This window comes from Balaenoptera acutorostrata, chromosome 17, assembly GCF_949987535.1.
Source record: "Balaenoptera acutorostrata chromosome 17, mBalAcu1.1, whole genome shotgun sequence".
In the NCBI taxonomy this organism is placed as follows: domain Eukaryota; kingdom Metazoa; phylum Chordata; class Mammalia; order Artiodactyla; family Balaenopteridae; genus Balaenoptera; species Balaenoptera acutorostrata.
The window spans coordinates 78,270,689-78,293,249 of NC_080080.1; the positions used below are offsets into that span (position 1 = coordinate 78,270,689).

Consider the following 22,561-nt stretch of genomic DNA (forward strand, 5'->3'; position numbering starts at 1 on the left):
AATGAACAATTGCTGAAGTTGCCATACAGCAAAATGGCGAGGAGCTGCATGAAAACTGAAATCCTACTTCATTCAATCAACAGGGAAATGTTTTTATTGTCTCTAATTTTCATTTATTTTAAAATCAACTTATAATCATAGTGAATGGACGTTTTTCAGAGAAAATGCAACTAAACTCACCATCCCTTTTGCTGTTGGGAGTTGCAGGGAGGGGTGTATCTGTTGAAACCTCACTCTCTCAGGAGAGCACAGAGGGATGCATTCTGTCTTCCTAACCGAGGACCCACTATCCTGCGAGAGAACATCTTAGTGCAGCGAAAGGCTGTTCCTTCCCAGCACCACGAAGACTCAGCCCGCTCCTGTTAAAGGCCCAGCCAGGGTCATTCTGTGCCTGTTTTTGCTGGAGGTGATATTGGAGGCAGCTCCTTCTCCTGGTGCTTTGTCCCGGGAAAAGCCGCCTCTCCTCGGCCTGTCTGGGGCCTGTTTCCCACCCTCTCAAAGTCCTAAGACTCTGATGCTTGGAGATCCTTAAATCTGTGAAAAGCAACACAGTACAGAGCATTCACGGTACAGACCCTGAAAGGAACGCACGGATTCCCAGCTTTTATTAAATAGGTAACAGCAGCTCCAGTGCTGTCTTTGTAACGTCCTAGAATTGGAGGAGAAAACAGCAAAATCATCAGAATCATAAAACCTGTGTTGCCATAAAATAAACGTCTGTCCGTGTTTGATCATCGTAAGACCCAGGCTCTATTCTTCCTCTAGGGCCTGGGTGTCAAAGGTGTTTTCCTTCGTGTAACAGGGGCCGGTCTTGTCTCCCGGCTGACCTTGGTCCGCTTCAGCCATGGACCCAATGTGATGGTTGTTCTGATCCGTTCCTGTCGTGAAAGGAAAGCGTGTCCGAAGGACTTCAAGTAACTGCCCAGAGCGTGCTGGCAGGAGGAAGCACCCAGCCCCTTGGGCCAGGACTTCTGGGGCCTTCTGCCCGCCACCCTGTCGCGGCTCACCTGTTGGTCCTGGGTCTCCTCTTTAGCCAAATCCCCGCTGTTTGTTTAGAGCCCGGCGGGCAGGTGCCCAGCCCAGGCCAGAGCCGCTGCGGGATCAGGCTGCTGACTCCGTTTCTAACTCCTGGTTTCTGCTCCAGACTCACCCCTGGGTGACGCAGCTTTGTGTTCTGTTCATTTCTCTCGCCAGGAAAAGCGTTCGGCTTTTGCCTTCTGGACCAGGGGGAGACCACCCCTGTTTCACCTCCTGAGTGTCACCTGTTCAGATGCAGCCCAGAGAACCTGGCGTGGGCTCAGGGCGGGGAGGCTCCGGCTGGGCCTCTGCAGCCGGATCCCAGGTGAGGGCCCCGCACAAGAGCCACGGTGCCCGGCGGGGCACACATGCTTCCCGGGAAGAGGGGGGCAGTTCCCAGCAATCACAAGGCCGACTGAGCCTCAGGGTTTTGCCCAAATCCTTGTGCTGTGCTGTATGACCATGCAGGCTGAAATCTCTCCTCAGGAGAAAATAACCCACGCCTCTCTTCTCTGTGTTTTGCATTTCACTGTTGGGTTTTGTTTGTTTCTTTGGTAGCTGGTTAGTTATAATATTACCAGGGGACAGACATCAGCTATTACGATGGGGTAAATTGCCAGCTGTCACACCACACCTCAGGTACCATCATTTAAGTTGGACAGTCAGTGGCTTGGTGTCAGGAAAATGATTAAGCCCCAAAGCTAAGGGAAATTTCTGTGTGAAAAAACAAACGAAAAAAGCTAGAATAAATTATAACCTGGATAAATTGTTAACAGGGCCTTTAAGTTCTCTCTTAACTAAATCTTAATGAAATCTGAAAAACAAAAGCAAAAACTAATCTTAACTGGAAGATGACTTCTTTTTTATTTTTTAAATTGAAGTACAGCTGATTTACAATGTTCCAAGGTGTACAACAAAGTGATTCAGTTATATATACATATTCTTTTTCACATTCTTTTCCATTATGGAAGATGACTTCTTTATCCAAGGACATATCTCTTAATCCAAGGTATGACAGACAGAAATAATCACTTCAGGGGCCTAACTTAACATGCCTTTGTGGTCAGAAGAGGGCAAGGAGTGTCAATCAAATTAATAAGTGAAGTGGAGTTTTTTCCATCTATTCTGTATGCGAAGTACATAGGAAATTAGTGGAGGGAATAAATTTTTGCCATTTATATTCTAGGCAAACTGCTACTTTGGTTATTTGCAATTGAAAGGTGCCAGTTATTTCAGCTGTGTTTGCTATGACACATTTTGAAAAAACATTCAGGTTTAAAACCAATATATGTTAATTAATCATTTGAGGTTTTTCCCTTGAGACGTTTTAGACCATAATTGACCCCATTTTTCCTCTTTTAATATTTATTCTTAATAAATGTATAACTTTATGAATAACAATCTGATATTAATATAAGCATGGACTTTTTAAACAAGGAAACTTTATGTAAGTGTTGGGTTAAATAACACAATATTAATATATAGCTTTATGGTTTTTAGAACTGACACTTGGAATTAAGAGCTGCTATCTCATAAGGCTTAAGTTATTTTGTAACTGTTAAAAGCAGCTATATTATTACACTTTTTCATCAGTTTGTATTTCTGATATGGTATCTTTCATGCACTATTAGTGGACTGAAGTTTTGAAAATCAGGCCTTTATCTTTTTTTTTTTTTTAATTTATTTATTTATTTTCGGCTGTGTTGGGTCTTCGTTTCTGTGTGAGGGCTTTCTCTAGTTGTGGCAAGCGGGGGCCACTCTTCATCGCGGTGCGCGGGCCTCTCAGTGTCGCAGCCTCTCTCGTTGCAGAGCACAGGCTCCAGACGCTCAGGCTCAGTAGTTGTGGCTCACGGGCCTAGTTGCTCCGCGGCATGTGGGATCTTCCCAGACCAGGGCTCGAATCCATGTCTCCTGCACCTGCAGGCAGATTCTCAACCACTGCGCCACCAGGGAAGCCCAGGCCTTTATCTTATAAACAGAAAGATTCTAGGCTGAGGCTATAAATGAAACCACGTTATTGCAATTTGATTACTCAAGTCATTTGGTATTAAAAGGACTTCTGGGAGGGATGGGGGAAATGTGCTTCCATTTCATTTTTCTTTTCAGTTTTGAATTTGGATTTAAGGTAATGCATAGCCGACGAAAGAGAAGTAACCAGAACCACCACTGGTTCATTTACGTGACGGAACACTAGGTGGCGCTGTCTTCCGCAGGAATTGGCTAGAATTGACCTAGCGTCTCTTTAAACCCATCTGTCAGGGATATGTGTGTTATTTTGTGTTTTCCAGAAGTCAGATAAAAATACTCCTTTCACTTTCTGTTCTTAATGAAGTGTTAACTTTATGAATAAGCACCTACACTTGTAACAAACTGGACTTCTTGAATAACGCAACTCTGAGTAAATGACAGGTTGGTAACTATGGCTTCCGGGTACCAAGACTCAGGAACTTGTTTACCTTTCAGTTGTTGTTGCTAATAAACTTTAGAACAGTTTTAGATTTACAGAAACATGTCAAAACTAGTACACCTTGCATCCAGTTCCTCAGTATTAACATCCTGTAACGCTTGTCAGAGCTGACGGACTGATGTTGATAACTTACTATTAACTGAAGTCCAGATTTTATCCCGATTTCCTTAGTTTTTACCTAATATCCTTTTTCTGTACCAAGATCCCATCCAGATGACCGCAGTACATGTAGCCGTCCTGTCTCCTCCAGCTCCTCTTGACCTTGACGGTCCTGAGGCTACTGGCTGGGAATATTGTAAGATGCCCCTCAGTTTGCATGTGTCCGATGCTTTTCTGGTGATCGAGCCGGGTTATGGATTTGGTGGGGGAGGACCACAGAGGTGCCGGGCTGTTTCATTACCTGGTGTCACGCCGTTGATATGATCAGTCACTGTGCATGTTGACCTTGGTCGCCCGGCTGAAGGGGTGCTTGTCGGGTTTCCCCACCATCAAGGTACCTTTTCCCTCCCTTTCCGTACTTTTTCCTCGGAAGCAAGTCACTTTGCACAGTGTGCACTTAAGGAGGGGACGTGATGTTTCACCTCTTTGAAGGCAGAGTATCTACATTAACTGTCTGGAAATCTTCTGCATGGGAAAGATGTCTCTTCTCCTCCATTTATTTACGGAATTATTTATTTATACCGGTGTAGACTCATGACTATTTATTTTACCCTCTGGTTTATAACCCAGTACTACCTTATTTTGTTACTCAAATTGTTCCAGCTTTGGCCCTTGGGAGATCTTTCAGTTGGCTTCTGTGTCCCTTTGACATACCCCCATATGCCCCCATCAGTGTGGTTTCTTTCTTTTAAGCAACTTTTAAACTTTTAAGTAGATTCTGTTCAGTCTACAAATAGGATTTAGCTCCGTTATTCTGTGAGCATGTCTCTTTTCCATTATTGGAGTAATATGTTGATAATGAAAATTGAAAGATACATGAAAGTAGAAGGGAAAAAAGCCCAATTCAATCTTTGTTATTCGTGTGTTCCCTTAAAGTGTTTCTTTTCTTCTCTCATTTTCACTATTTTGCATACTTTTTGACATTTCCTCCTTAAAAAACGGCTCTACTCGTTCTTTATAAATAATTTCGTATTCTGATTATTTCTATTTAACAATACATCATGGATATTTTTCTATTTTATTATGTACATATCACTTAAAAAGTCCTCCATCGTTCAATTAACCTTGCCTTTAGAGTTGGATTGGCTCATAAGTATCTTTAGTGCATAATTCTGGATGCAGAGCAGGCCTTTAACACATAGGGACTGAATAAGTTATCTATTGAAATTATCTGTTTCAATATTTTGGAATTATATATAGCGATGAAATGAGTACGCTTGAGCCTATAAGGTCTTTAAGCACTTTTACATTATTTCACATATTTAAGAATTCTAGAAGTTGAGCTAGGTCTGATAAGAGCAGCAATATTTTTGAAGCCCTTGATTCACAATTAGATTTTACAAAATTGGGCAGATTGTATGACGGTAACCCAGGGAAAGAAAGGGGAAGATATTGTCCAGACTATGCAAATAAGGCAGGGCTCATTGGTTGAGAAGCTAAACAAAATGAGCCGATTATTAAGAAATAAAGCTTTTCATAGAAATGACATCTGGTTCAGAGCCTGGGTGTCACCCTTCTCAGCATGAATTCTCACTGCTCTACTGAGAAATTATGCAACCGACTTAATTCAACTTAATTCAAGAAAGGATGGGAGGAGGGAACTCCACATCCTGAGTGGTGCTAGTCACCTAAACCCTCAAGAGCTCTCGTAAGTGGGCAGAGCAGTGAGAATTCATATTTTCCCCTAAGATCTCGGCTTAACTACACTACTGTGCTATCCAAAATGTTCATTAAAAAGTTAACACAGGTACCTGAAAACAGCAGAAGCTAGACTCCTACATTTGAAAGGAGGCTGTACATTAAAAGAATAAAAAGAAATTTCTTTCTGTCCTTTTTTGTTTTAAAATTATTTTTCTCTCAAAGGAGAGCATCCAGCCGTTGTTTTGCATTACGTGGTGTAATAAACATGGGAGTTTCATCGTGGGGATTCACATTCAGATGTTAAACCTCATGCACATTGTCGATGTTGGTTTGGGGCCGTGTGTCTGGCGGGGAATCCTCACCCCTGATTCTCCTGTGAGGAGCCTGAGGGGTTTTCACTTCTTCCTGCTTCAGTTTTGTCCTCCTGGAGAGGGGACCCTCTTTTCTCATCCACAGCTCTTGTCCCAGAAATTTGTATATGTGTGAATTCACTCCTCAGAGGGCTTCTTTGTCACATTACTGACTAACAAGGAGAAAAATATTTATTCTGATTTGATTCTTTTTTTTATATATAAATTTATTTATTTATTTTTGGCTGCGTTGGGTCTTCATTGCTGTGCGCGGGCTTCTCACTGCGGTGGCTTCTCTTGTTGTGGAGCACGGGCTCTAGGTGCGTGGGCTTCAGTAGTTGTGGCTCATGGGCTCAGTAGTTGTGGCTCACGGGCTCTAGGGCTCAGGCTCAGTAGTCATGGCGCACGGGCTTAGCTGCTCCACGGCATGTGGGATCTTCCCAGATCAGGGCTCAAACCCGTGTCCCCTGCATGGGCAGGCGGATTCTTAACCACTGTGCCACCAGGGAAGTCCCTGATTTGATTCTTTGGAGTTGAGAGTTTTCTTCTGATTTTTAAGTTTTTCACACTCTCTTTTTCTTTCTTTCCTACTACAGGCCGGAGCAGCTCTTTGGAGTACGGCTGGGACATTTTTAAAGCTGCTGACCGATGGGGAGCTGCTCTTCAGAGAGGTAAGTGACAGCGTAAATGACTGCGGGATGTGAGCGGGGTGGGGGGATGTTCTGGTCCGGGTGTCCTCAAAATGAAGTACATTCCAACGAGTCCAGCACCCAGCATGGTGCCCGGCACAGGGCAGGTAATCGATAGCTAGCCGTTGATTGAACACATGAATGAATAGCTGGTATTTTATTGGTATACGTTTCCCATAGTGGAGATTGAGTCATCCTATTTCCCGTCCACGAGTTCTGGCTTCTTTAGGAAAAGGAACTCATTTTAAATGACGGCATCAACAACAAAATACTACAGTTTCTGAGGACTGTGGCAAAAAATAATAGGAAAGTGTTCTGTCTCCCAAAATAGCTATGTTTCGAAAAAGAAAAAAAAGCTTGGCATACTTACATGTCCCTTGGAGTAAAGATGCAGCGGAAGATGATGGCTTCCCACGATAACCGCTACCTGTGTGTGTGCGTGTGCACGTGACCGCGGACAGAAACCCACGTGCTCCTTGCGTTTTCCCATCACGAGAATCAGAGATGCCCTGAGGTTATCACCTTGGCTGCAGGGCCCACTCTGTTCCGTTTCCTCCTCCCTCTGGGGCTGTTGGGCCCTGGGTGGGCTCAGCAGGCACTCCCTTACCTGGGCGTTCCTCTCCTGTACTCTCCTGCCCTCTCCTGCCCTCCCCTGCCCTCTCCTGCCCTCCCCTGCCCTCTCCTGCCCTCCCCTGCCCTCTCCTGCCCTCCTCTGCCCTCCCCTGCCCTCTCCTGCCCTCCCCTGCCCTCTCCTGCCCTCTCCTGCAAGCCCCACACCCCGCGTCTTGGTAAACTTGGCCTCACAGCGTGGTCTGTCTGTGCAGTGATTCTGGTGGCAGCCCTTCCCGCTGACCCCAGCTCACAGCCCACTGGGGACCGGGATGCACTCGCCTCCATGGCCCCGTGCTCACGGCAGGGTAGGACTGGGGAGAGCCAAGGCTCTGAGAGGTTTGGGCGTCCTGGGTTAGGTTGGATGGGCGGTGCCAACCGCCAGGCCAGGCTGTGCGGGGTCCTCGGCCCCTTGGCAGCTGCAGGAAGGGCCCGAGTGGTGAGCCGGCTTTGACGTGTCCCAGGGAAGCCTGGGTTCATAACCGGCCCCGCGCTGGGTGCAGCTGGATGTCATCTGTTCACCTTTCTAGCTCATGTTCTCTAGTTCCCAAGACTGAGTGTTATGGCTGATTTGTGTCCCCCGAAATCTCATACGGTGAAGTCCTAACCCTCAGTAACTCAGAGTGTGTTTGGAGATGGGGTCTTTACAGAGGTAACGAAGTTAAAATGAGTCTGTGAGGGTGGGTCCTCATCTGATGTGACTGTTGTCCTTATAAGGAGAGGTGATTAGGACACATGTGCACGGAGGGAAGGCAAAGTGAGGACACAGGGAGAAGGCGGCCGTCTGCCAGCCCAGGAGAGAGGCCTCAGGAGGAGCCCACCCTGCCGACACCTTGATCTTGGACTCCCAGCCTCCAGAACTCTGAGAAGTGAATGACTGTTGTTTAAGCTGCCCGTGTGTGGTACTTGTTACAGCAGCCCTGGCAAACTACCCACTGGCTTTGATAGAGGTCCCTGAAGATTCCAGGCCGGGGCAGGAGCGTCCCCAGAGGTGACCAGGGCACAGCTTCCGGTGTCAGCAGGTGACCAGGGCAGACAGCTCTGGGCAATGCTGTCTCCTCCCAGGGCACCAGGAGGACCTTCTGAGGCCATGAGGAAAGCTCTGTGCAGCCTCTCCTTGGCTTGCAGATGCGTGTTCCTGGGTGTCTTCACACGGCCCTCCCTCTGCGTGTGCTCTGTTTCCTCCCACGATGGTCTGGTATTAGGGGCCTACCCGGGACACCATCTAAGCTTAACTGATTACATCTCTACTGACGCTGTTTCCAAACAAGGTCCCATTCTGAGGTCCTGGAGGTTGCGACTTCAACATACCATTCTGGGATGACACAAGTCAACCCATAACTGTTGCCAACCCCCAAATCTAATTCCCTAGTTGAGTTTCTCAGGGTTATAATTTGAATATTTAAATCAATATCACAGATGGGGGAGGTTGCTAAAAATTAAAAAAAACCCACCCAATCTAAAGAAACCTGATCTCTGGGTGCCGAGCAAGGGTCAGGGCGGTGGTCTGCGTCCACAGGGTCCTCCAGAGCAGCCCTGGGGAGTCTGGGAGCTTAGCCTTTCTCCACTTTCCTGCTGTAACTGCCTCCTCGTGGGCTTTCCTGCCCATCCATCCCTCACACTGCTGGCCGACTGGACTTCATCACGTCTTTATTTCATGAACACATTGACTTAATTGTGTGCCTGACTCATAATGAGATGTTACTGCATTCATTCCTTGTAGCAACTACATGAAGTGAGTTCTAATCTTACACCTATTTGGGAGCTGAGCTCCGTGAGCAGAGCTGGGCCAGGAGGCAGGCGGTGTGGCCCCGCCGTCCACGGGCATCGGCCACGGGCATCAGCTCTGAGCTGGGCCACCACCCCGCCCCCAGGCTCTCAAATGCATAGTGCTGCCAGCATGGCTTACCTGGGCCTCCACCTTCTCTCCTCATGGGGCCTCGTCCCCGTTGACTGCGCTGCCCCCCTGCAGAGCGAAGGTGGCCCAGGACCAGGCGTATCAGGTGCCGTTCTCGGGCCCCTCCCCAGACCTCCAGCCCAGAACCAGAATCTCAGCGGGGGATGAGGAGGCAGGGATTTGTGATAAGGAGGTGATTCTGAGACACTCTCAAGTTTGAGAATCACGCCCAAGCTCCACCCATCTGGGGGGCTCTGTCCTTGAAGCCCCCCGACGTCCCTGCCCCACCTCCCCCCTCGCCACAGCCTTTCTCTGAAACTCCCTGCAGCCTCTTCTTCTGCTGCCGGCGCTCGGTCCCTCTTCAGAGCCAATCCTGAATGTCACTTCTCTATGAAGCCTTTTTGCTTTATCTCCATGCCTGTTCTTGTAACCAGCCCTGCGGTCTCTCCTCAGAATGACCTTGTTCACCTTCTGTACCTATTTTTTCCTTAGAATAGTCTTCTTGCACTTGCTCTGTCATCACTGCACCTGCCCCCTTAAAGCCGGCCGTCTGAGACTGTGCTCAGGACCGTGTTCAGCAAAGCACCGTATTGAATGACCACTATTAACCCATGGAGAACCTGCTTCAAAACTAAGTACATGGGCAAAAAAGAGATTAGGAGTGATGATCCCCTTTGGGGAAAAACTGCCTTACAAAGAAGGATTCAAAAGATAATCCTTTGACAGGGCAATTGTTTTAAAGTGATTTATCTCTCCCATCAAAACACCTGGGCTCTGGCTCCCACCGACAGTCTGAAGGCTTCCGTGTCTGATGTGCTCCCAGTTCTGTCACATGTCCCCGCTTGCCCACATCAGAGAGACTCTCTCAGGGCACTTAGATTTGGGAGTCCGCCATCTAGAGCTCAGAGTTGAATGGAACGCTCCCTCATGGTCTGACTTTCGTGGACGAGCATCTCTTTTTGTTCGTGGTCCTTTGCCAGCTACTGCACTCCTTATTTCAGCAACCGCAGCTCACTGGCAGCTCTGTGGGCAGCTAAAACCACTCGACCTCTCTCCTCACTTGAACTGCAGAGTCTCAGACCTCCCTGAAGTGCATTTGATCAGAGAGTATTTTAATGACTATGCTGTTTCAAAGAGATGCATAAATACTTTGCATCCTGGAACATGGCTGCGTCAGATGAGTTTTGAGTAACCACAGCCCCCATGTCGTCTGTTTGAACTGGACTCACCACTGACACTGAAAGGTCCTGCCTGCCCTTCAAGCCCTCTGGCCCGTCCCCTTCGCCGCAAAAGCCCAAAATACTCCAAACCAAGTTTTTAAAGAATTCATTTGGTGGTAAAACCTGATCCAGAGCTATTTATAGGCTATATTCATCCCACTTCCTATGAATTCAGGCATTTTTCTCTGCAGAAATGTTTTATTTGATTAATGGTTTCTTCTCTAGTGTTCACTGAGGGTTTGCCACCAAATATTCAGCATATTCATTTTATTAACCTTTTAAATAAAAACAAAAACAAAAAACAAACCTTAAATCAAAAACACATCTGACCCTGAGGGTAGCAGATGAGGGCTTAAGGACTTGTCTGAGCCCCAGCATAAGTGTAATTTTAAGAAATTCACAGATTGTCTTCTTGCTTTGTGACACGGTATTGACTTCTGGTGCTGTAAATAAAGCCACCTTTGGTTCTAGAAGTTCTGTATTAACATTGCACATTGGCCAATCCAGATTATATCTGACAAATCTCTCCAACGGCCTAGAGATGGAGGCCACCAAGACTGCCCCCATCGTTTCCAGATTTACGGGAAATATTCACTGTCACTCGGTGGCCATCTTGGGAGCCTTGGGACATTTTTGGCACTTGCTCCTACTCAAAGTATTTAGATTCTTAAGAACACAGGAAATTAAATTGGAAGGCTTTCCGCCTACACGTTTATCATATTAGAACTTTCTGGGATAAAATTTTATCAGTTTAATACAGCTTCATGATACGAAATGGAGCACAAATGTTATCAAAGCATTTTATTCAGAAGCATAGTCTCTGTAAGTTGTCTTTTTAAAAAGTGTGAATGGTGAGTTAAATTATTGCATGACTTTTCTCCCCAAATTAAAATTTTTAGAAGAAATTTCCTCTCACATCTGTGTGGACTCCAGTGGGGCATTTTTAAAGTAATTCCTTTGCCCACTTAGAATATCCAACTGAGTCAGGAATATTCCACTGTAAAGGTATTTCACTTGTTTTATTTTGCAAGAAAACATGAAGAGAAGCCAATCTATTCCTTTTGTGGCCCTGAATGCCTCTGATTTCTCAGCCGTGCAATAGTGCTAGTACCATCCAGAACTTCCGGAGTGATTGTGTGAGTTCAAGGTAATTTTTTTAAGTGCCAAAGCACAGAAGAGAACAAGGAGAGAATGGTGGGTGTATGGGTATCTTTGTGTATTTATAGTCGTCATTCCCCTCAGGAAGAATGGCAAGGTGTCCTCAGTTCATCAGGTAGTCAAAGTGTAGAGATAGAGAACTGAAGTCTCATTCAACCAGCAGAAGAGGAAAGGTGGGTGGTGTGAGCTCATCTGAGAGATGCTCTGGGCAGAGAACACAGGAAGCTTGGGTGTGGAACGTGACAATTAAAATCGTAAGGGTGGGGGGCTGAGCAATTGTTTTAATTCAGTGAAGCTTGTCAGATGCTGGTGTTTTGCTACTGAGTAGCTTTCAGCAGCTACTGCCCAGGATGTAGTTTGTTTAAGCAAAGGGAAAGCCTTCACCACAGGCAAAATGAGAAATGAGCTTATACTTATGTTTCAGTGCCCTTGATCTTTCCCACTGTGTAAGCAAGTAAATATGGCCCCTCCTTTAGTTGACCCCCTTCTACACTCTTGGGACAGGAGTCAAGGCATCTGTGGTGTACATAGTGTGTCCCCTAAAAGAAGGCCTGAACATGCTTTCCCAGTGGGATTCTGACAGCACCTTGTGAGGCCTTATTGGAGGGGCTACAGAAGTACCAAGTGTCCCCTCCTCCTCGGGACATGTGTCAGGCCTATGAGCTTTACTTTAGGTTCTGTGAGCTTTCCGTACCTAAGGAAGGAAAAAGGCACATTTCCTCCTCCTTATTCCTCCTTTTTGACTACATCCTCCTCAGGGAAACTGAACTATCTGGGGAAAGAGAAAGTCTTCTTTTGAGCAGATCACTTCGCAATATGGGTCAAAGCTGGGGGGCGGCTCTCAAGCCTGGTCATGCATTATACTCACCTTAAATTCACTGGGAAGCTTTTCAAGTACACTGACACATCCCCTCCCCGCTCCCCCAGGGCAGAACAACAGAGTCACGGTCTTGGAGTGGGGGTGAGGATTCCGTTTTTCAAGTTCTCAGTGACCTGGGACGTGAAGATGTAAGCCAGCCTGCACACCTCTGCACACCGAGATTAAACAAACACCTACCCAGCCCCTGATTCTGCCTGCCAGGAACCCTAACGGTGAGTGCTGTCCCCCGAGCACCCTGTGTATGGGCACAGGCTGAGAGTAAGCCAGGAGGCCCGAGGTGGCGGAGGAGATGCTGGGAGCAAAGGAGCACAGACTTGACCGAGGGGGGCGGTGGAAAGTAAAATGGCCAAAGGAAGCAGAATTGAGAGGAGAAAAACACGGTGAAGATGAATTTAGTAATTTCTTAGAGACTTCTTTTTGCTTTAGGGATTCCTTACACTTTCTCTCCACATTGGGTCACGTGTGTGATTGTGAAATAAAGCGTGAACAGGTGGGTGTTTGTAGAAGATGCACCGTGGCGAATCAGGTGACCAGCTGTGCAGGCGTTAGATGATAATAGTTCACCTTTGCGAAGATGGCTCTTGTGAATTGAGAATTTTAGACTGTTTTAGAAAGGACCTTTTTTTAAAAAAAAAAAAAAAAAAAGATCACACAGGAAAAGAAGTTAAAATTTAGGGAAAGCAAAATATTCCATCCCTTTCCCCAGGCACCCAACATCTAGGCAACACAAACAAAGCGAAATTGTAATGGTGCTTGCTGAGCCTGTTTGAAAACAAATCCTGTTGGGCCCCCATAAAGGGATAATCAGGTGTCCAGCCCAGCAACTCCTCAGTTCTCCAATCTGAAAACACTCAAAGGATGGAGGTAGAACTTGTACACAATTTTTTAAAGGATGTATCTAATGGAATCACCTCTCATCCCACCCCCACCAACTGGTACTCATTTTTATATTGATGACAGTAGGAAATGTTAAACACCAGTGAAAAGCTTCATGTTACTGGGCCGGGTGTATTAAAATAAAATCAAAAATTGAAATATTAGGTATATACACAACAGCATAAGTGAAATGTGATGTGATATAGCATTTTCCGTTCAAAGCTTACAGTAGAAAAATTTAATAAACAAAACCTCGTGTCTCTCTTGCTCCAGTGGCTCAGTTGAGCCTCCTGACTCATTTATTTTCCATCATATCTTCATATAAATAGTCTCACACAGACCTTACACAGTTTAGAAAAGATTGCTGAATCACAAAAATAGCCCCCAAATATGGCACTTTTACTTCCTAGAGTATGACTAAAATGAATACTTGATCATTAAAACAATATTCAAAATCATTTGAAGCAATAAAGAAAATTCTGATGTTTTGTAAGGCCCTAGAAGTTTCTGCAGAGATCAGAATCTTATTGTTCTTCCAAACTACATTGTCCAAAAAAGTCTGGATACAGGAAATTGTGGAATTGAAAAGCTGAACCATTAAAAAGTATTCCTTCTTATGGCAGAGCAGTTTCTAAAGCTCCTTTCCAGGGTGGTCTGGGCAAACCCCGGCTGCTGGGGGGAGGTCCATGTCGCTTAACAGGGCTGCCCTCTCTGCTTGCAGGTGACACTTTCAAGAAAAGAGACCCCTTCTTCCCAGCTGGGGTTCTGAGCGGTCTCCACCAAAGGAAACATTGAACAGTCTCAGATTTCAGGGGGTGGGAGATCACTGAAATCTGGGAACGACACTGAAGCTTCTGACTTCACCTGCAAAATCTAACAGGTTGGATTAGTAAAATTTTTTTTTTTAAACAAAGAAGCTAAAGCATAGAGAAAATACAAAGAAGCATCACAAAAGGCATATGGTTATTTTACTTTTATAAGTGAGTTTAGCTGTGCTCCTGTCTGGGATTTACTGAAATGGCCTCTGAACCTCTGAGTCACACATCCCCTTGTAAACACGAGGCCGATATGGGTGCACTTTTGGTGGGACAGGTGTTTTCTTCTCAGAAGCCCGTGTCCAGATGTTGGTCTAGCGAGGCCGGACTGCCCACGGGGAGCAGGCCAGGCCACGCACTGGTGGGCAGTGGCCCTTGAGAGCAGAATCCTTTCCCATGGGGGGGTGTTCTTCCTGAGTGTTAGCCTCGTGTGTGGGAAGCAGGGGTGGCCGGTGACCCCAGCCCAGGAAATAACTAGTGAGCAGGGATTGTTACGTTTTCCTTTTAGGAAGGCAGCCGTCCCGTGAGTGGCCTCAGTCCCCTGCGCCCTAAGGCTGCTGCTGGTACTGGCCCTCCGTGGCCGTGTAGAAGTCGTCCAGGACGCTCTGCAGGTAGTCGAACGTGGGCCTCTCCTCGGCCTTTTCTTTCCAGCACATTTTCATGATGTCGTAGAGCTCGTCCGGGCAGTTCTCCATGCGGGGCATCCTGTAGCCCTGCGACAGGGCGGTCATCACGTCGGCGTTAGTTCTCCCTGAGGCCGAGAAACCACAGGTACCATTTAGAAGCCTGACCCAGGCTCACGCACTGCAGGGGTGCCCACCTCCTGCATCAGTGGTTGAAGGAAAGCTTCGGAGGCTGCCATGGGCTGAACTGTGTTCCCGCCGTGCCCTCCCCTGCAAACTCCTATGCTGCACTCCTAGCCCCCAGGACCTCAGAATGTGACCATTTAGAGACAAGGCCTTTAAAGGGGTGACCAAGTCAAAATGAACCCTTTAGGGTGGTCCCTAACTGCCTCTGACCGGTGTCCTTATAAGAAGAGGAGATTAGGAAAGGCCCGGGGAGACACATGGAGAAGACAGCTGTCTCAAGCCAAGGACGAGCCTCGAGAGAAAGCAAGCCTGCCGACACCTTGATCTTGGACTTGCGGCCTCCAGAACCAGGAGAAAATAAGTTTCTGTTGTTTGAGCCACTCGGTTTGTGGTATTTTGTGCTGGCAGCTCTGAAAACTGGTACAGAGGCTAAGGAAATTTCTGTAAGTGATGAAATAAATGTTAGTACGAAGGAGATCAAGGCAGCATTCAGTTGCCAAAGTGAAAACAGGCAAACGTGGTAAATGGAAGACGAAGTGAGTTCTAATGACAAAAGGACACTGGACTTGACAGACCTTGTGAATGAACAAGCCCAATCCTAACACTTAATCTCACTTTCTTTTGTAGTATTTTTTTTCCAGCTTCTACCTGTAATACCAAAAAAAAATCATTTTCCCGTATAGTATCTCATACCAATACTTTTTCAAAATTAGCTTTTCATCCTAAGTGTACTTAAAGAAGTCAGGATCCTTAAGTCAGCCGGACCAATTGCTTAATTCCCACTCCTCAGATGGTCCCGGCCTTCAGTACAGGAAGACGCAGAGTCCGCCAGGCTGCGGGAAAGAGCACATCTCAACAGCCGGCGAGGGAACTAGGCCGCCTGCATTCCTACGGGGCTCTGCAAGAGAGCTGACCGTGGAGGACGGCTTTTACTATGGTCACATGTCTCAGGGTAGTTCAGATGCTGAACTGTCCATCTTTGATACTGAGAATAGCTTTAAGGAAAAAAAGGTCATTTTACTAACATTTTCCTCCAGTGCTAAAATGGGGTATCGACCCACGCCCACCTAGCAGTTTTAGCAGGACTTACCCATGTCTGGGTGTTTTGCCTATTTTGTGGCTGCCTTATTCTGTAGGGACATGAGCTCCTCTAGTGAGGGGCTGCATCTCATGTGGAATGTTTTCATGCGTAGAAGACATATAATATCTGGCACACGGGGAACTCCATTCATCCCAAGCATTTCCTTTCCATAGTTATCTCCTTTCCATAGCCAGAGGTTTTACCACTAGTGGCCACGGGAAAGATCCTAAAAGATAACTAGACACTTTAGGGGAAACGTCTTTGACTTGATTGGAAACAGAACCTTCTTTTGAATTTATTCTCAAATCCGTGTTTTTCAAATTGTGGGTCACCACCCATTTGGGATCAATAAATTGATTTTTGGGGAGCTACCAGTATTTTAAAATATAAATTACCAATATAACAGAGTAAAATAGAAAAGATCAGAGTGCGCTGTACATGGCAAAAGTTAGTGTGGTTTTGTGAAACTTTCGTTTTATATATGGAGCGGGTTTCTGTCTATTTCTTACCGTGGGTCATAATCAGTGACCTCTGCACTCCTTTGCCCTTAACTAACCTTTCTTCTTCTAAGGACACAGTGACTGAAGGGCCCTGCCTGGATTTAAACCCCTGAAAAAAGACACGATTATTTCTGTCTTGGAAGAGCCCTTGTTTTTGAAATGGAAAGATCCAAGCCAACCTTATAACTGTTAAGATCTCTTGAAAGTTGTTTGCATGGTGAATTAATTTTGCTCAAGTCTGCTTCTGAAACATCATCTTCAAATATTTGTGTAACGGGAATATTCTAACTGGAACACTTCACTTGCTTCTCATTGCTTGAAGCCAAGGGGCTGATTTGCATCGCTTTCTTTAATTGGGGTTCTGGTCTCCATAAATTATGTGGCTTCAGCATTGCTCTGGCTTCTGTAACTAGCCAAGCTCACTTGGATAAATTTCTGAAGAAATATCCGTGTTTACTTCTACATGGGCGTTGGGGAAAGTCCTGGGGTCCTGGCAGGAGGATTAATATCCAGGATAAAGGAAATAGCAGCTGGACCTGCAACGCTGGGTAGGAATATCTCCTTCACCTCCTTCCTAGAGAAGCCCCAGTTGCATAAAAGGTCAGAACGTGCCCACAGAAGATAAATAAACCTTTCTAGGGCCCACGCTGCTGCACTGTAGATTTTTTTCTTCCTTGTTCTTATATGTTCTCCTAACTCCGAAGAACTCTCTCAATGATGCAGACAAAGGCCAGGCACGCTCCAGCCTGCCTGGGGAATTTGACTTGATAAGAGGAATAAAAAGAAGGAAATCTGAAGTCTGTCTTTTTACGTACAAGTAAATCTACCAACAAAATACGGCTATCAACTGACAAGTCTGATGGAAGAAAGAAAGAGAGGAGAGAGACCTTGACCGAACCCTAAGATTAAACCCGGTGCTGGTCTGTTGCTAGGTTGAAGAAAGCAAACACCCATTGGCTGGTGATCTTTAAAGGTAAGCAACTTCATATTCCATCCTCCCTCCTTTCGACAAGCGTGTAGTGAGTACTTGCTACGGGTCATGAGCTGGCACTGAGCTCTGAGAGATACAAAGATGACTAAGACAGAGTCCTGTCCTCAAATGGCATACAGCCCAGTGGGGAAGCCAGCTCAGGAGACGGCGCTGGGGGGTGGGCAGGAGGTGACATCCGGAATTGGTAGGAATTGGCAGAGACTAAAAGTTGGTGAAGGAGCAAGGGAGGGAGAAGAACGCAGTACAGCAGAGATGAGAAAAGGGACGGGGGTTAGCGACAGGAGACAGAAGCCCAGGCGCTCCAGGAACCAGGACAATCTTTAACGACAGAGCGGGCCTGTATGTGTGAGCAAAGGAAGTACAGCCAGCCCGGGACCGCAGTCTCCCGCCCAGTGGGGCTTCCAAAAGGGCAGATTATTTTTTTCTGAGCACTGCTTGTGACGGAGCATTTACAGCAGGATGAGTTTCCCGATTCTGGTTCACATACAGCTTAAGATGCTAGATATACCTGGCAAGAAGCAGCCAGAAAAGACACGATGCTTCCGAAAGCTTCGTCTTTTTCAAACCTCCTTTCTCTTTATAAGAGCAAAGCAAAACAAACCCCCAACCACAAAGGTCCCCTCTGGTTTCTTTAGAAAATTCCTATACAAATATGACTACAGTTTTGCTTTTAAGATAGTGAAGTAAGGGCTTCCCTGGTGGCGCAGTGGTTGAGAATCTGCCTGCCAATGCAGGGGACACGGGTTCGAGCCCTGGTCTGGGAAGATCCCACATGCCGCGGAGCAACTAGGCCCGTGAGCCACAACTACTGAGCCTGCGCGTCTGGAGCCTGTGCTCCGCAACAAGAGAGGCCGCGATAGTGAGAGGCCCGCGCACCGCGATGAAGAGTGGCCCCCACTCGCCGCAACTAGAGAAAGCCCTCACACAGAAACAAAGACCCAACACAGCCATAAATAAATAAATAAATGAATATATAAACTCCAAATAAAAAAAAAAAAGATAGTGAAGTAAGGATCTTTTTGCCCCACCTCCCTTTTTCCCTTTAATTCATCCCCAAACAAAAAGAGAACAAGAAAGAGAAAAACGGCGTCTCTGATGTAATCAGGAGACACCTGTCAGCCAGAGGCAGCAGTGCTCTGAGCCCAGAGGAGGAACGTGACCCTGGCGCCCGCCAGAGAGGAGTCAACAGTGCATGTCTGGTCACCACGTCTTGGGACGGGGCACTCCCGGGCTGAGGTCGGTGCTGCAGGCAGGACTGGACCTGGAACCCGCCTGGCAGGTGCCCAGGTTAACGCTGGAGAAACGGAAGGAGAGAAGATCCAGGCCCAGTGGAGGGGGTGCAGTGGGGGCGGAGAACTGGGAGCAAGGAGAGTGAGGCACATGTGACCCGGGCCACAGCCTGGCTGAACCTGCGGACCCCACGCTGAGTGAAATGAGCCCGGCACAAAAGGACACGTAGTGTACGATTCCACTTACAGGAGTGCCCGGAGCAGGGAAATGCCTGGAGACGGAAAGTAGAACAGAGGTGACCAGGGGCTGGCAGGGGCAGGCGGGATGGGGACTTAGTGTCTGATGACCCTAATGACCACAGTATCAGTTTGGGAAGATGAAAAAGTTCTGGAAATGAATAGTGGTGACGGTTGCACAGCACTGTGAATGTACTTAATGCCACTAAACCGTACACTTAACAATGGTTACGATGGTGAATGTTATTCTATGTTTCTTTTACCACAATAAGAAAACCCACAACAGCAAAGAAAGACACTGATGTCCGCTCCCCAGGGCACCTCCGGAATGCTGATGGCCGGGCGGTACTCCCAGCGGCAGGGCCTGGAAGATCCTCTTCAGAAGGAACTAAATAGTCCCAGAGGACAGACCTGAAGATACTGCCGGGGGAAGATGCTGACAGCGAGCCTGGTGGTCCAGAGGCCCTGGTTCCCACACGTCGTCTCACTGAAGCAAGGGGAGCAGGTAAGCCTCAGAGGACAGGACGACAGGGACAGAAGCGTAGACGGGGGGCTCTGAGGGCCACCCCAGGACGTCTACTGTCCTACCAGCAAGGGATTTGGAAAGAGGCGAGGAGCGAATTTTCAAAGAAGCAATATAGGAAAACTTCCCCAAATCTATGGCTACAAGTTTCCAAATCAAAAGAACAAAACAGGTACCCAGCGTAACATAAAAATGACAGAAGTGTCACACCAAGTGTACATGGCCATAAATCTCAGGGACAAAGAAGGATCTTGAATTCTTCCATAGAGGAAGCGGGATCCTAGGGAGAAGATAGGTACAGAAGCCATCAGCCTTCAGGCCAGCCACTCGAGAAGCTGAAGTCAGTGGAAGAAGCTGCTTAAAATTCTAGGCGAGAACGTTTGGTGGAGTAGCGTTCATAACGTAAACGAATTTGGTAATTGTACTTATTTAGCTATTTAAGTATATTTCGGACACGAGTCTCTCAAAAAGAAGTCCTATTTGGAGTTGAGTCTATCTTCTAGGTATGAACTAGAAGAATATTAACTTTGATGCCTCCAATTTTCACGAGACAATCTAGGGGCTACACATTTAAATTCATAACTAGGGGCTACACATTTAAAAACATAACAATAAAATATGGTTGAAATGGACTAACAGTAAATGAAGACAAAGGAGTTTTGAGATTTGCCCCAAATACAACGAATAGGTGCAAAGCCCTTTCCTAAAAAGCAGGTTGCGGAAGAGCCCTTTTCTGCATCACATCCTATGTGCACAGAAGTTCGTGGTGTCAGCTGTGGCAGCTCAAGGCGTCTATTCAACGAGTAGGACTGCAAATGCGAAATGACACTCTCATGCTCCACTAGCACTTGCTAGTATTTGACGACTAGAATTTTGATAAGTTTATTAACAACATTGTACATTTTACTCTCCTATTCCCAGAGTTTGTTTTATCGGTGCTATCCGTTTTGGCATCCAGTCACTCTGTGTATTTGGTACAGCCCTAGTTATATATGCCTTGATATTCCTGGGATGCCTCTGACGGATGCAACAGAAATTGAGAACAGTGGCCGCCTTGGGGGCAGGGGTTGTGTGGCTGCAGACAGACGCACCTGTCACCTTGCACCTCTTTGTACCTCTTGGACTTAGAACAATGTGACCATATTCTTATTTGATAATAACTAAAATGGAGGAAAATCTTTACTTAGGAAATAACAGTCTGAGTATAATATTTAGAACTATGAACAGCAAATATTAGGATAAATAACCAAGATTCCTGAAAGCCAATGCCTTTGAGGAGCCAGCAAGAGTGAGACCCCGGAGGCAAGTTTTCAGCAGAAGCCTTTTGCACTACCTGATTTTTAAAATATATTTTTTAGACAAGAAGTAAAATATTTAATAAAAACATACTTGTAAAAAGTTAGCCACTTCAGGAATTTATTAAGAAAAAAATAATGTAACCTGTTATTTCATTGCTCAAGGATAGTAACATTTTGATATATTACACCTTTTAGTCTTTTTTTTTCCCCTCTGTTCATTTTATAGGAGACTTTCTTATTTCTTTTCTGTTTTTATTCCCCTTTTCTTTCTCTTAGTGCCTTTTCATTTTGCAAAGCTAGGCATATAGCTTCTAAACCACACAAAAAAGAGACATATCCTGGCACCCTCAGATAGTTTTTGAATGAGGGAATGACTTAAACATTAAAGATTTAATTTTAAATTGGCCGTATCCATTAATTTTGTTAAAAGCCAAACATTAACAAGAATGTGACAGCTTGGGGAAAAAATCCCTCTTCTTGCACATTCCAGCATGGAACCTGGAAAAAGGGAGAGCCGGAAGAATCTGGCTCCGAGGAGGTTAGGAATCTGGAAATACTGAACGATGTCCCCACGTCCAATAAGTCAAAGATCTGAAGAATCTTTCACTCACACACAGAGGTGCTTATTTCCTGAAGAGGCAGAGACTCCAAAGTACCTTGTATGAACTTCTGTTTCAAAACTGACCGAGAAAGAATTGTAAAACCCTCATCCCCATGTCCGTAACCTCCTCCATCAGGTGGACTGCTTGGGAGGGGCACCTGTGTCTAATCCTCTAACCCATCCTTATCAGCAACACCTGTGATGGTGGCAGGCACATTCTAGGCAGCAAGTGGTGGAATTAATTAGCGAAGCAAAAGAATATGCACTCAATCAGGCAAGAAGGCAGAGAAGTTTCTAAGCATATTTTAGGACACCTTCCAGTAACGACAGTCAAAATAAAGTTCTAGCACCATAAGCTTACTTTACTTTTGGATATAAGTTTATCTTTTTATGACTTGTGCCACTTGGCTTTTTTCTCATATATACCAAGTGAATGGAAATAGGTAAGTAACTGATACCTGGGTAGGGAATTTTCCCATAGGTGACGATTTCGTACAGGAGAATTCCAAAGGACCACACGTCAGACTTAATAGTGAAACATCCAAAGTTGATTGCTTCTGGAGCTGTCCACTTAATGGGGAACTTAGCACCTAGGGCAGAAGACGCAGGTGTTTTACTTGGGTCTCTGAGCTGAAACAAAAGAGTCATGGGCGTGTGACCCTCACACTTTCCTTTGGGGGGAAAATTTTAATGAATTATTTTGAACAGGTTAACACATACACGCAGTAGAAAATAGAGATGGTACAAAATGTCATACTAAGAATGTTTGCCTCCCTCTGTTTCCCTCGTGGCATTCCCCTCTTAAGAAGCAAAGTTTCTTGTGTATTCTCTTAGCGAAATCACAACTAGCACACTTGAAACATGAGAACATGACACCAAATGGAAAGGCATCTATTCTTAGCCTGTACACCTGGCCCTCGACATCAGCCTTCTAGAGCGCGTATCCTTCATGTTCAAATTTTCTCTAATGACCCAGAGCATGTTTATATGGAATGTAAGTATCTCGATGTGTATATTCTTGTGGATAAATCTCTTGAAGCCTGTACCAACGGGGATTTTAGATGCTACTCCAAGCTTTCATTTGATAGGACCAAACATTACTACTCTTCTAGGAACTGCATAGGATGATGATCTGCTCAGAGTGAGATGACGATGAAACTAGGTTTCTCACGAGAAGCTGGTGAGGCTCAGGTCGACTTAGCCGCCGGGTCACATTGGGAGGCAAGCCTGGCCCCAGGGAAGTCACAGGGTCACCTCGAGGGAAGCAGGGACTCGGGCACTCCTACACCCTGGAAAGGCAAGGGCTTTCCACCAACTACTATAGAATTTTTAAAATACATTTGCCTTCACGAGGTCTTTGCTTTAGACTTTTCTGTGGAGTCCAGACCTAGCGCACAGGGCGGGGCCAGGAAGGGCGGGGCCAGGAAGGGCGGGGCTGTGGTTGGGGCGGAGCCAGGGGCGGGGCCTATGGGTGGGGCGTGGCTGGGTGGAGCCTGGGGTCCAGCATGGCCTTG

The 22,561-nt window shown here is 46.2% G+C and overlaps 1 protein-coding gene and 1 long non-coding RNA gene across 5 annotated transcripts in view; one reads left to right on the forward strand and one right to left on the reverse strand.

Moving 5' to 3' along the window:
- The first annotated feature begins 562 nt into the window (after positions 1-562).
- Positions 563-21,511, forward strand: LOC103002785 (uncharacterized). The gene is made up of 5 exons (XR_009005761.1): positions 563-1,342; positions 6,231-6,305; positions 12,135-12,299; positions 13,685-17,141; positions 18,898-21,511. It is a non-coding gene; the product is annotated as an uncharacterized LOC103002785 (long non-coding RNA).
- LYN (LYN proto-oncogene, Src family tyrosine kinase) overlaps positions 13,222-22,561 on the reverse strand; it is a 110,787-nt gene continuing 101,447 nt past the window's right edge. For all 4 annotated transcript variants that reach the window (XM_057531687.1, XM_057531685.1, XM_007168593.3 and 1 more), the window contains 2 exons: positions 21,506-21,637; positions 13,222-14,529 (listed from right to left, as the gene is read on the reverse strand). In XM_057531687.1, coding sequence (XP_057387670.1) covers positions 14,327-14,529; positions 21,506-21,637 — 335 coding nt within the window. In that variant the 3' untranslated portion in view covers positions 13,222-14,326. The remainder of the gene's footprint in view (positions 14,530-21,505; positions 21,638-22,561) is intronic.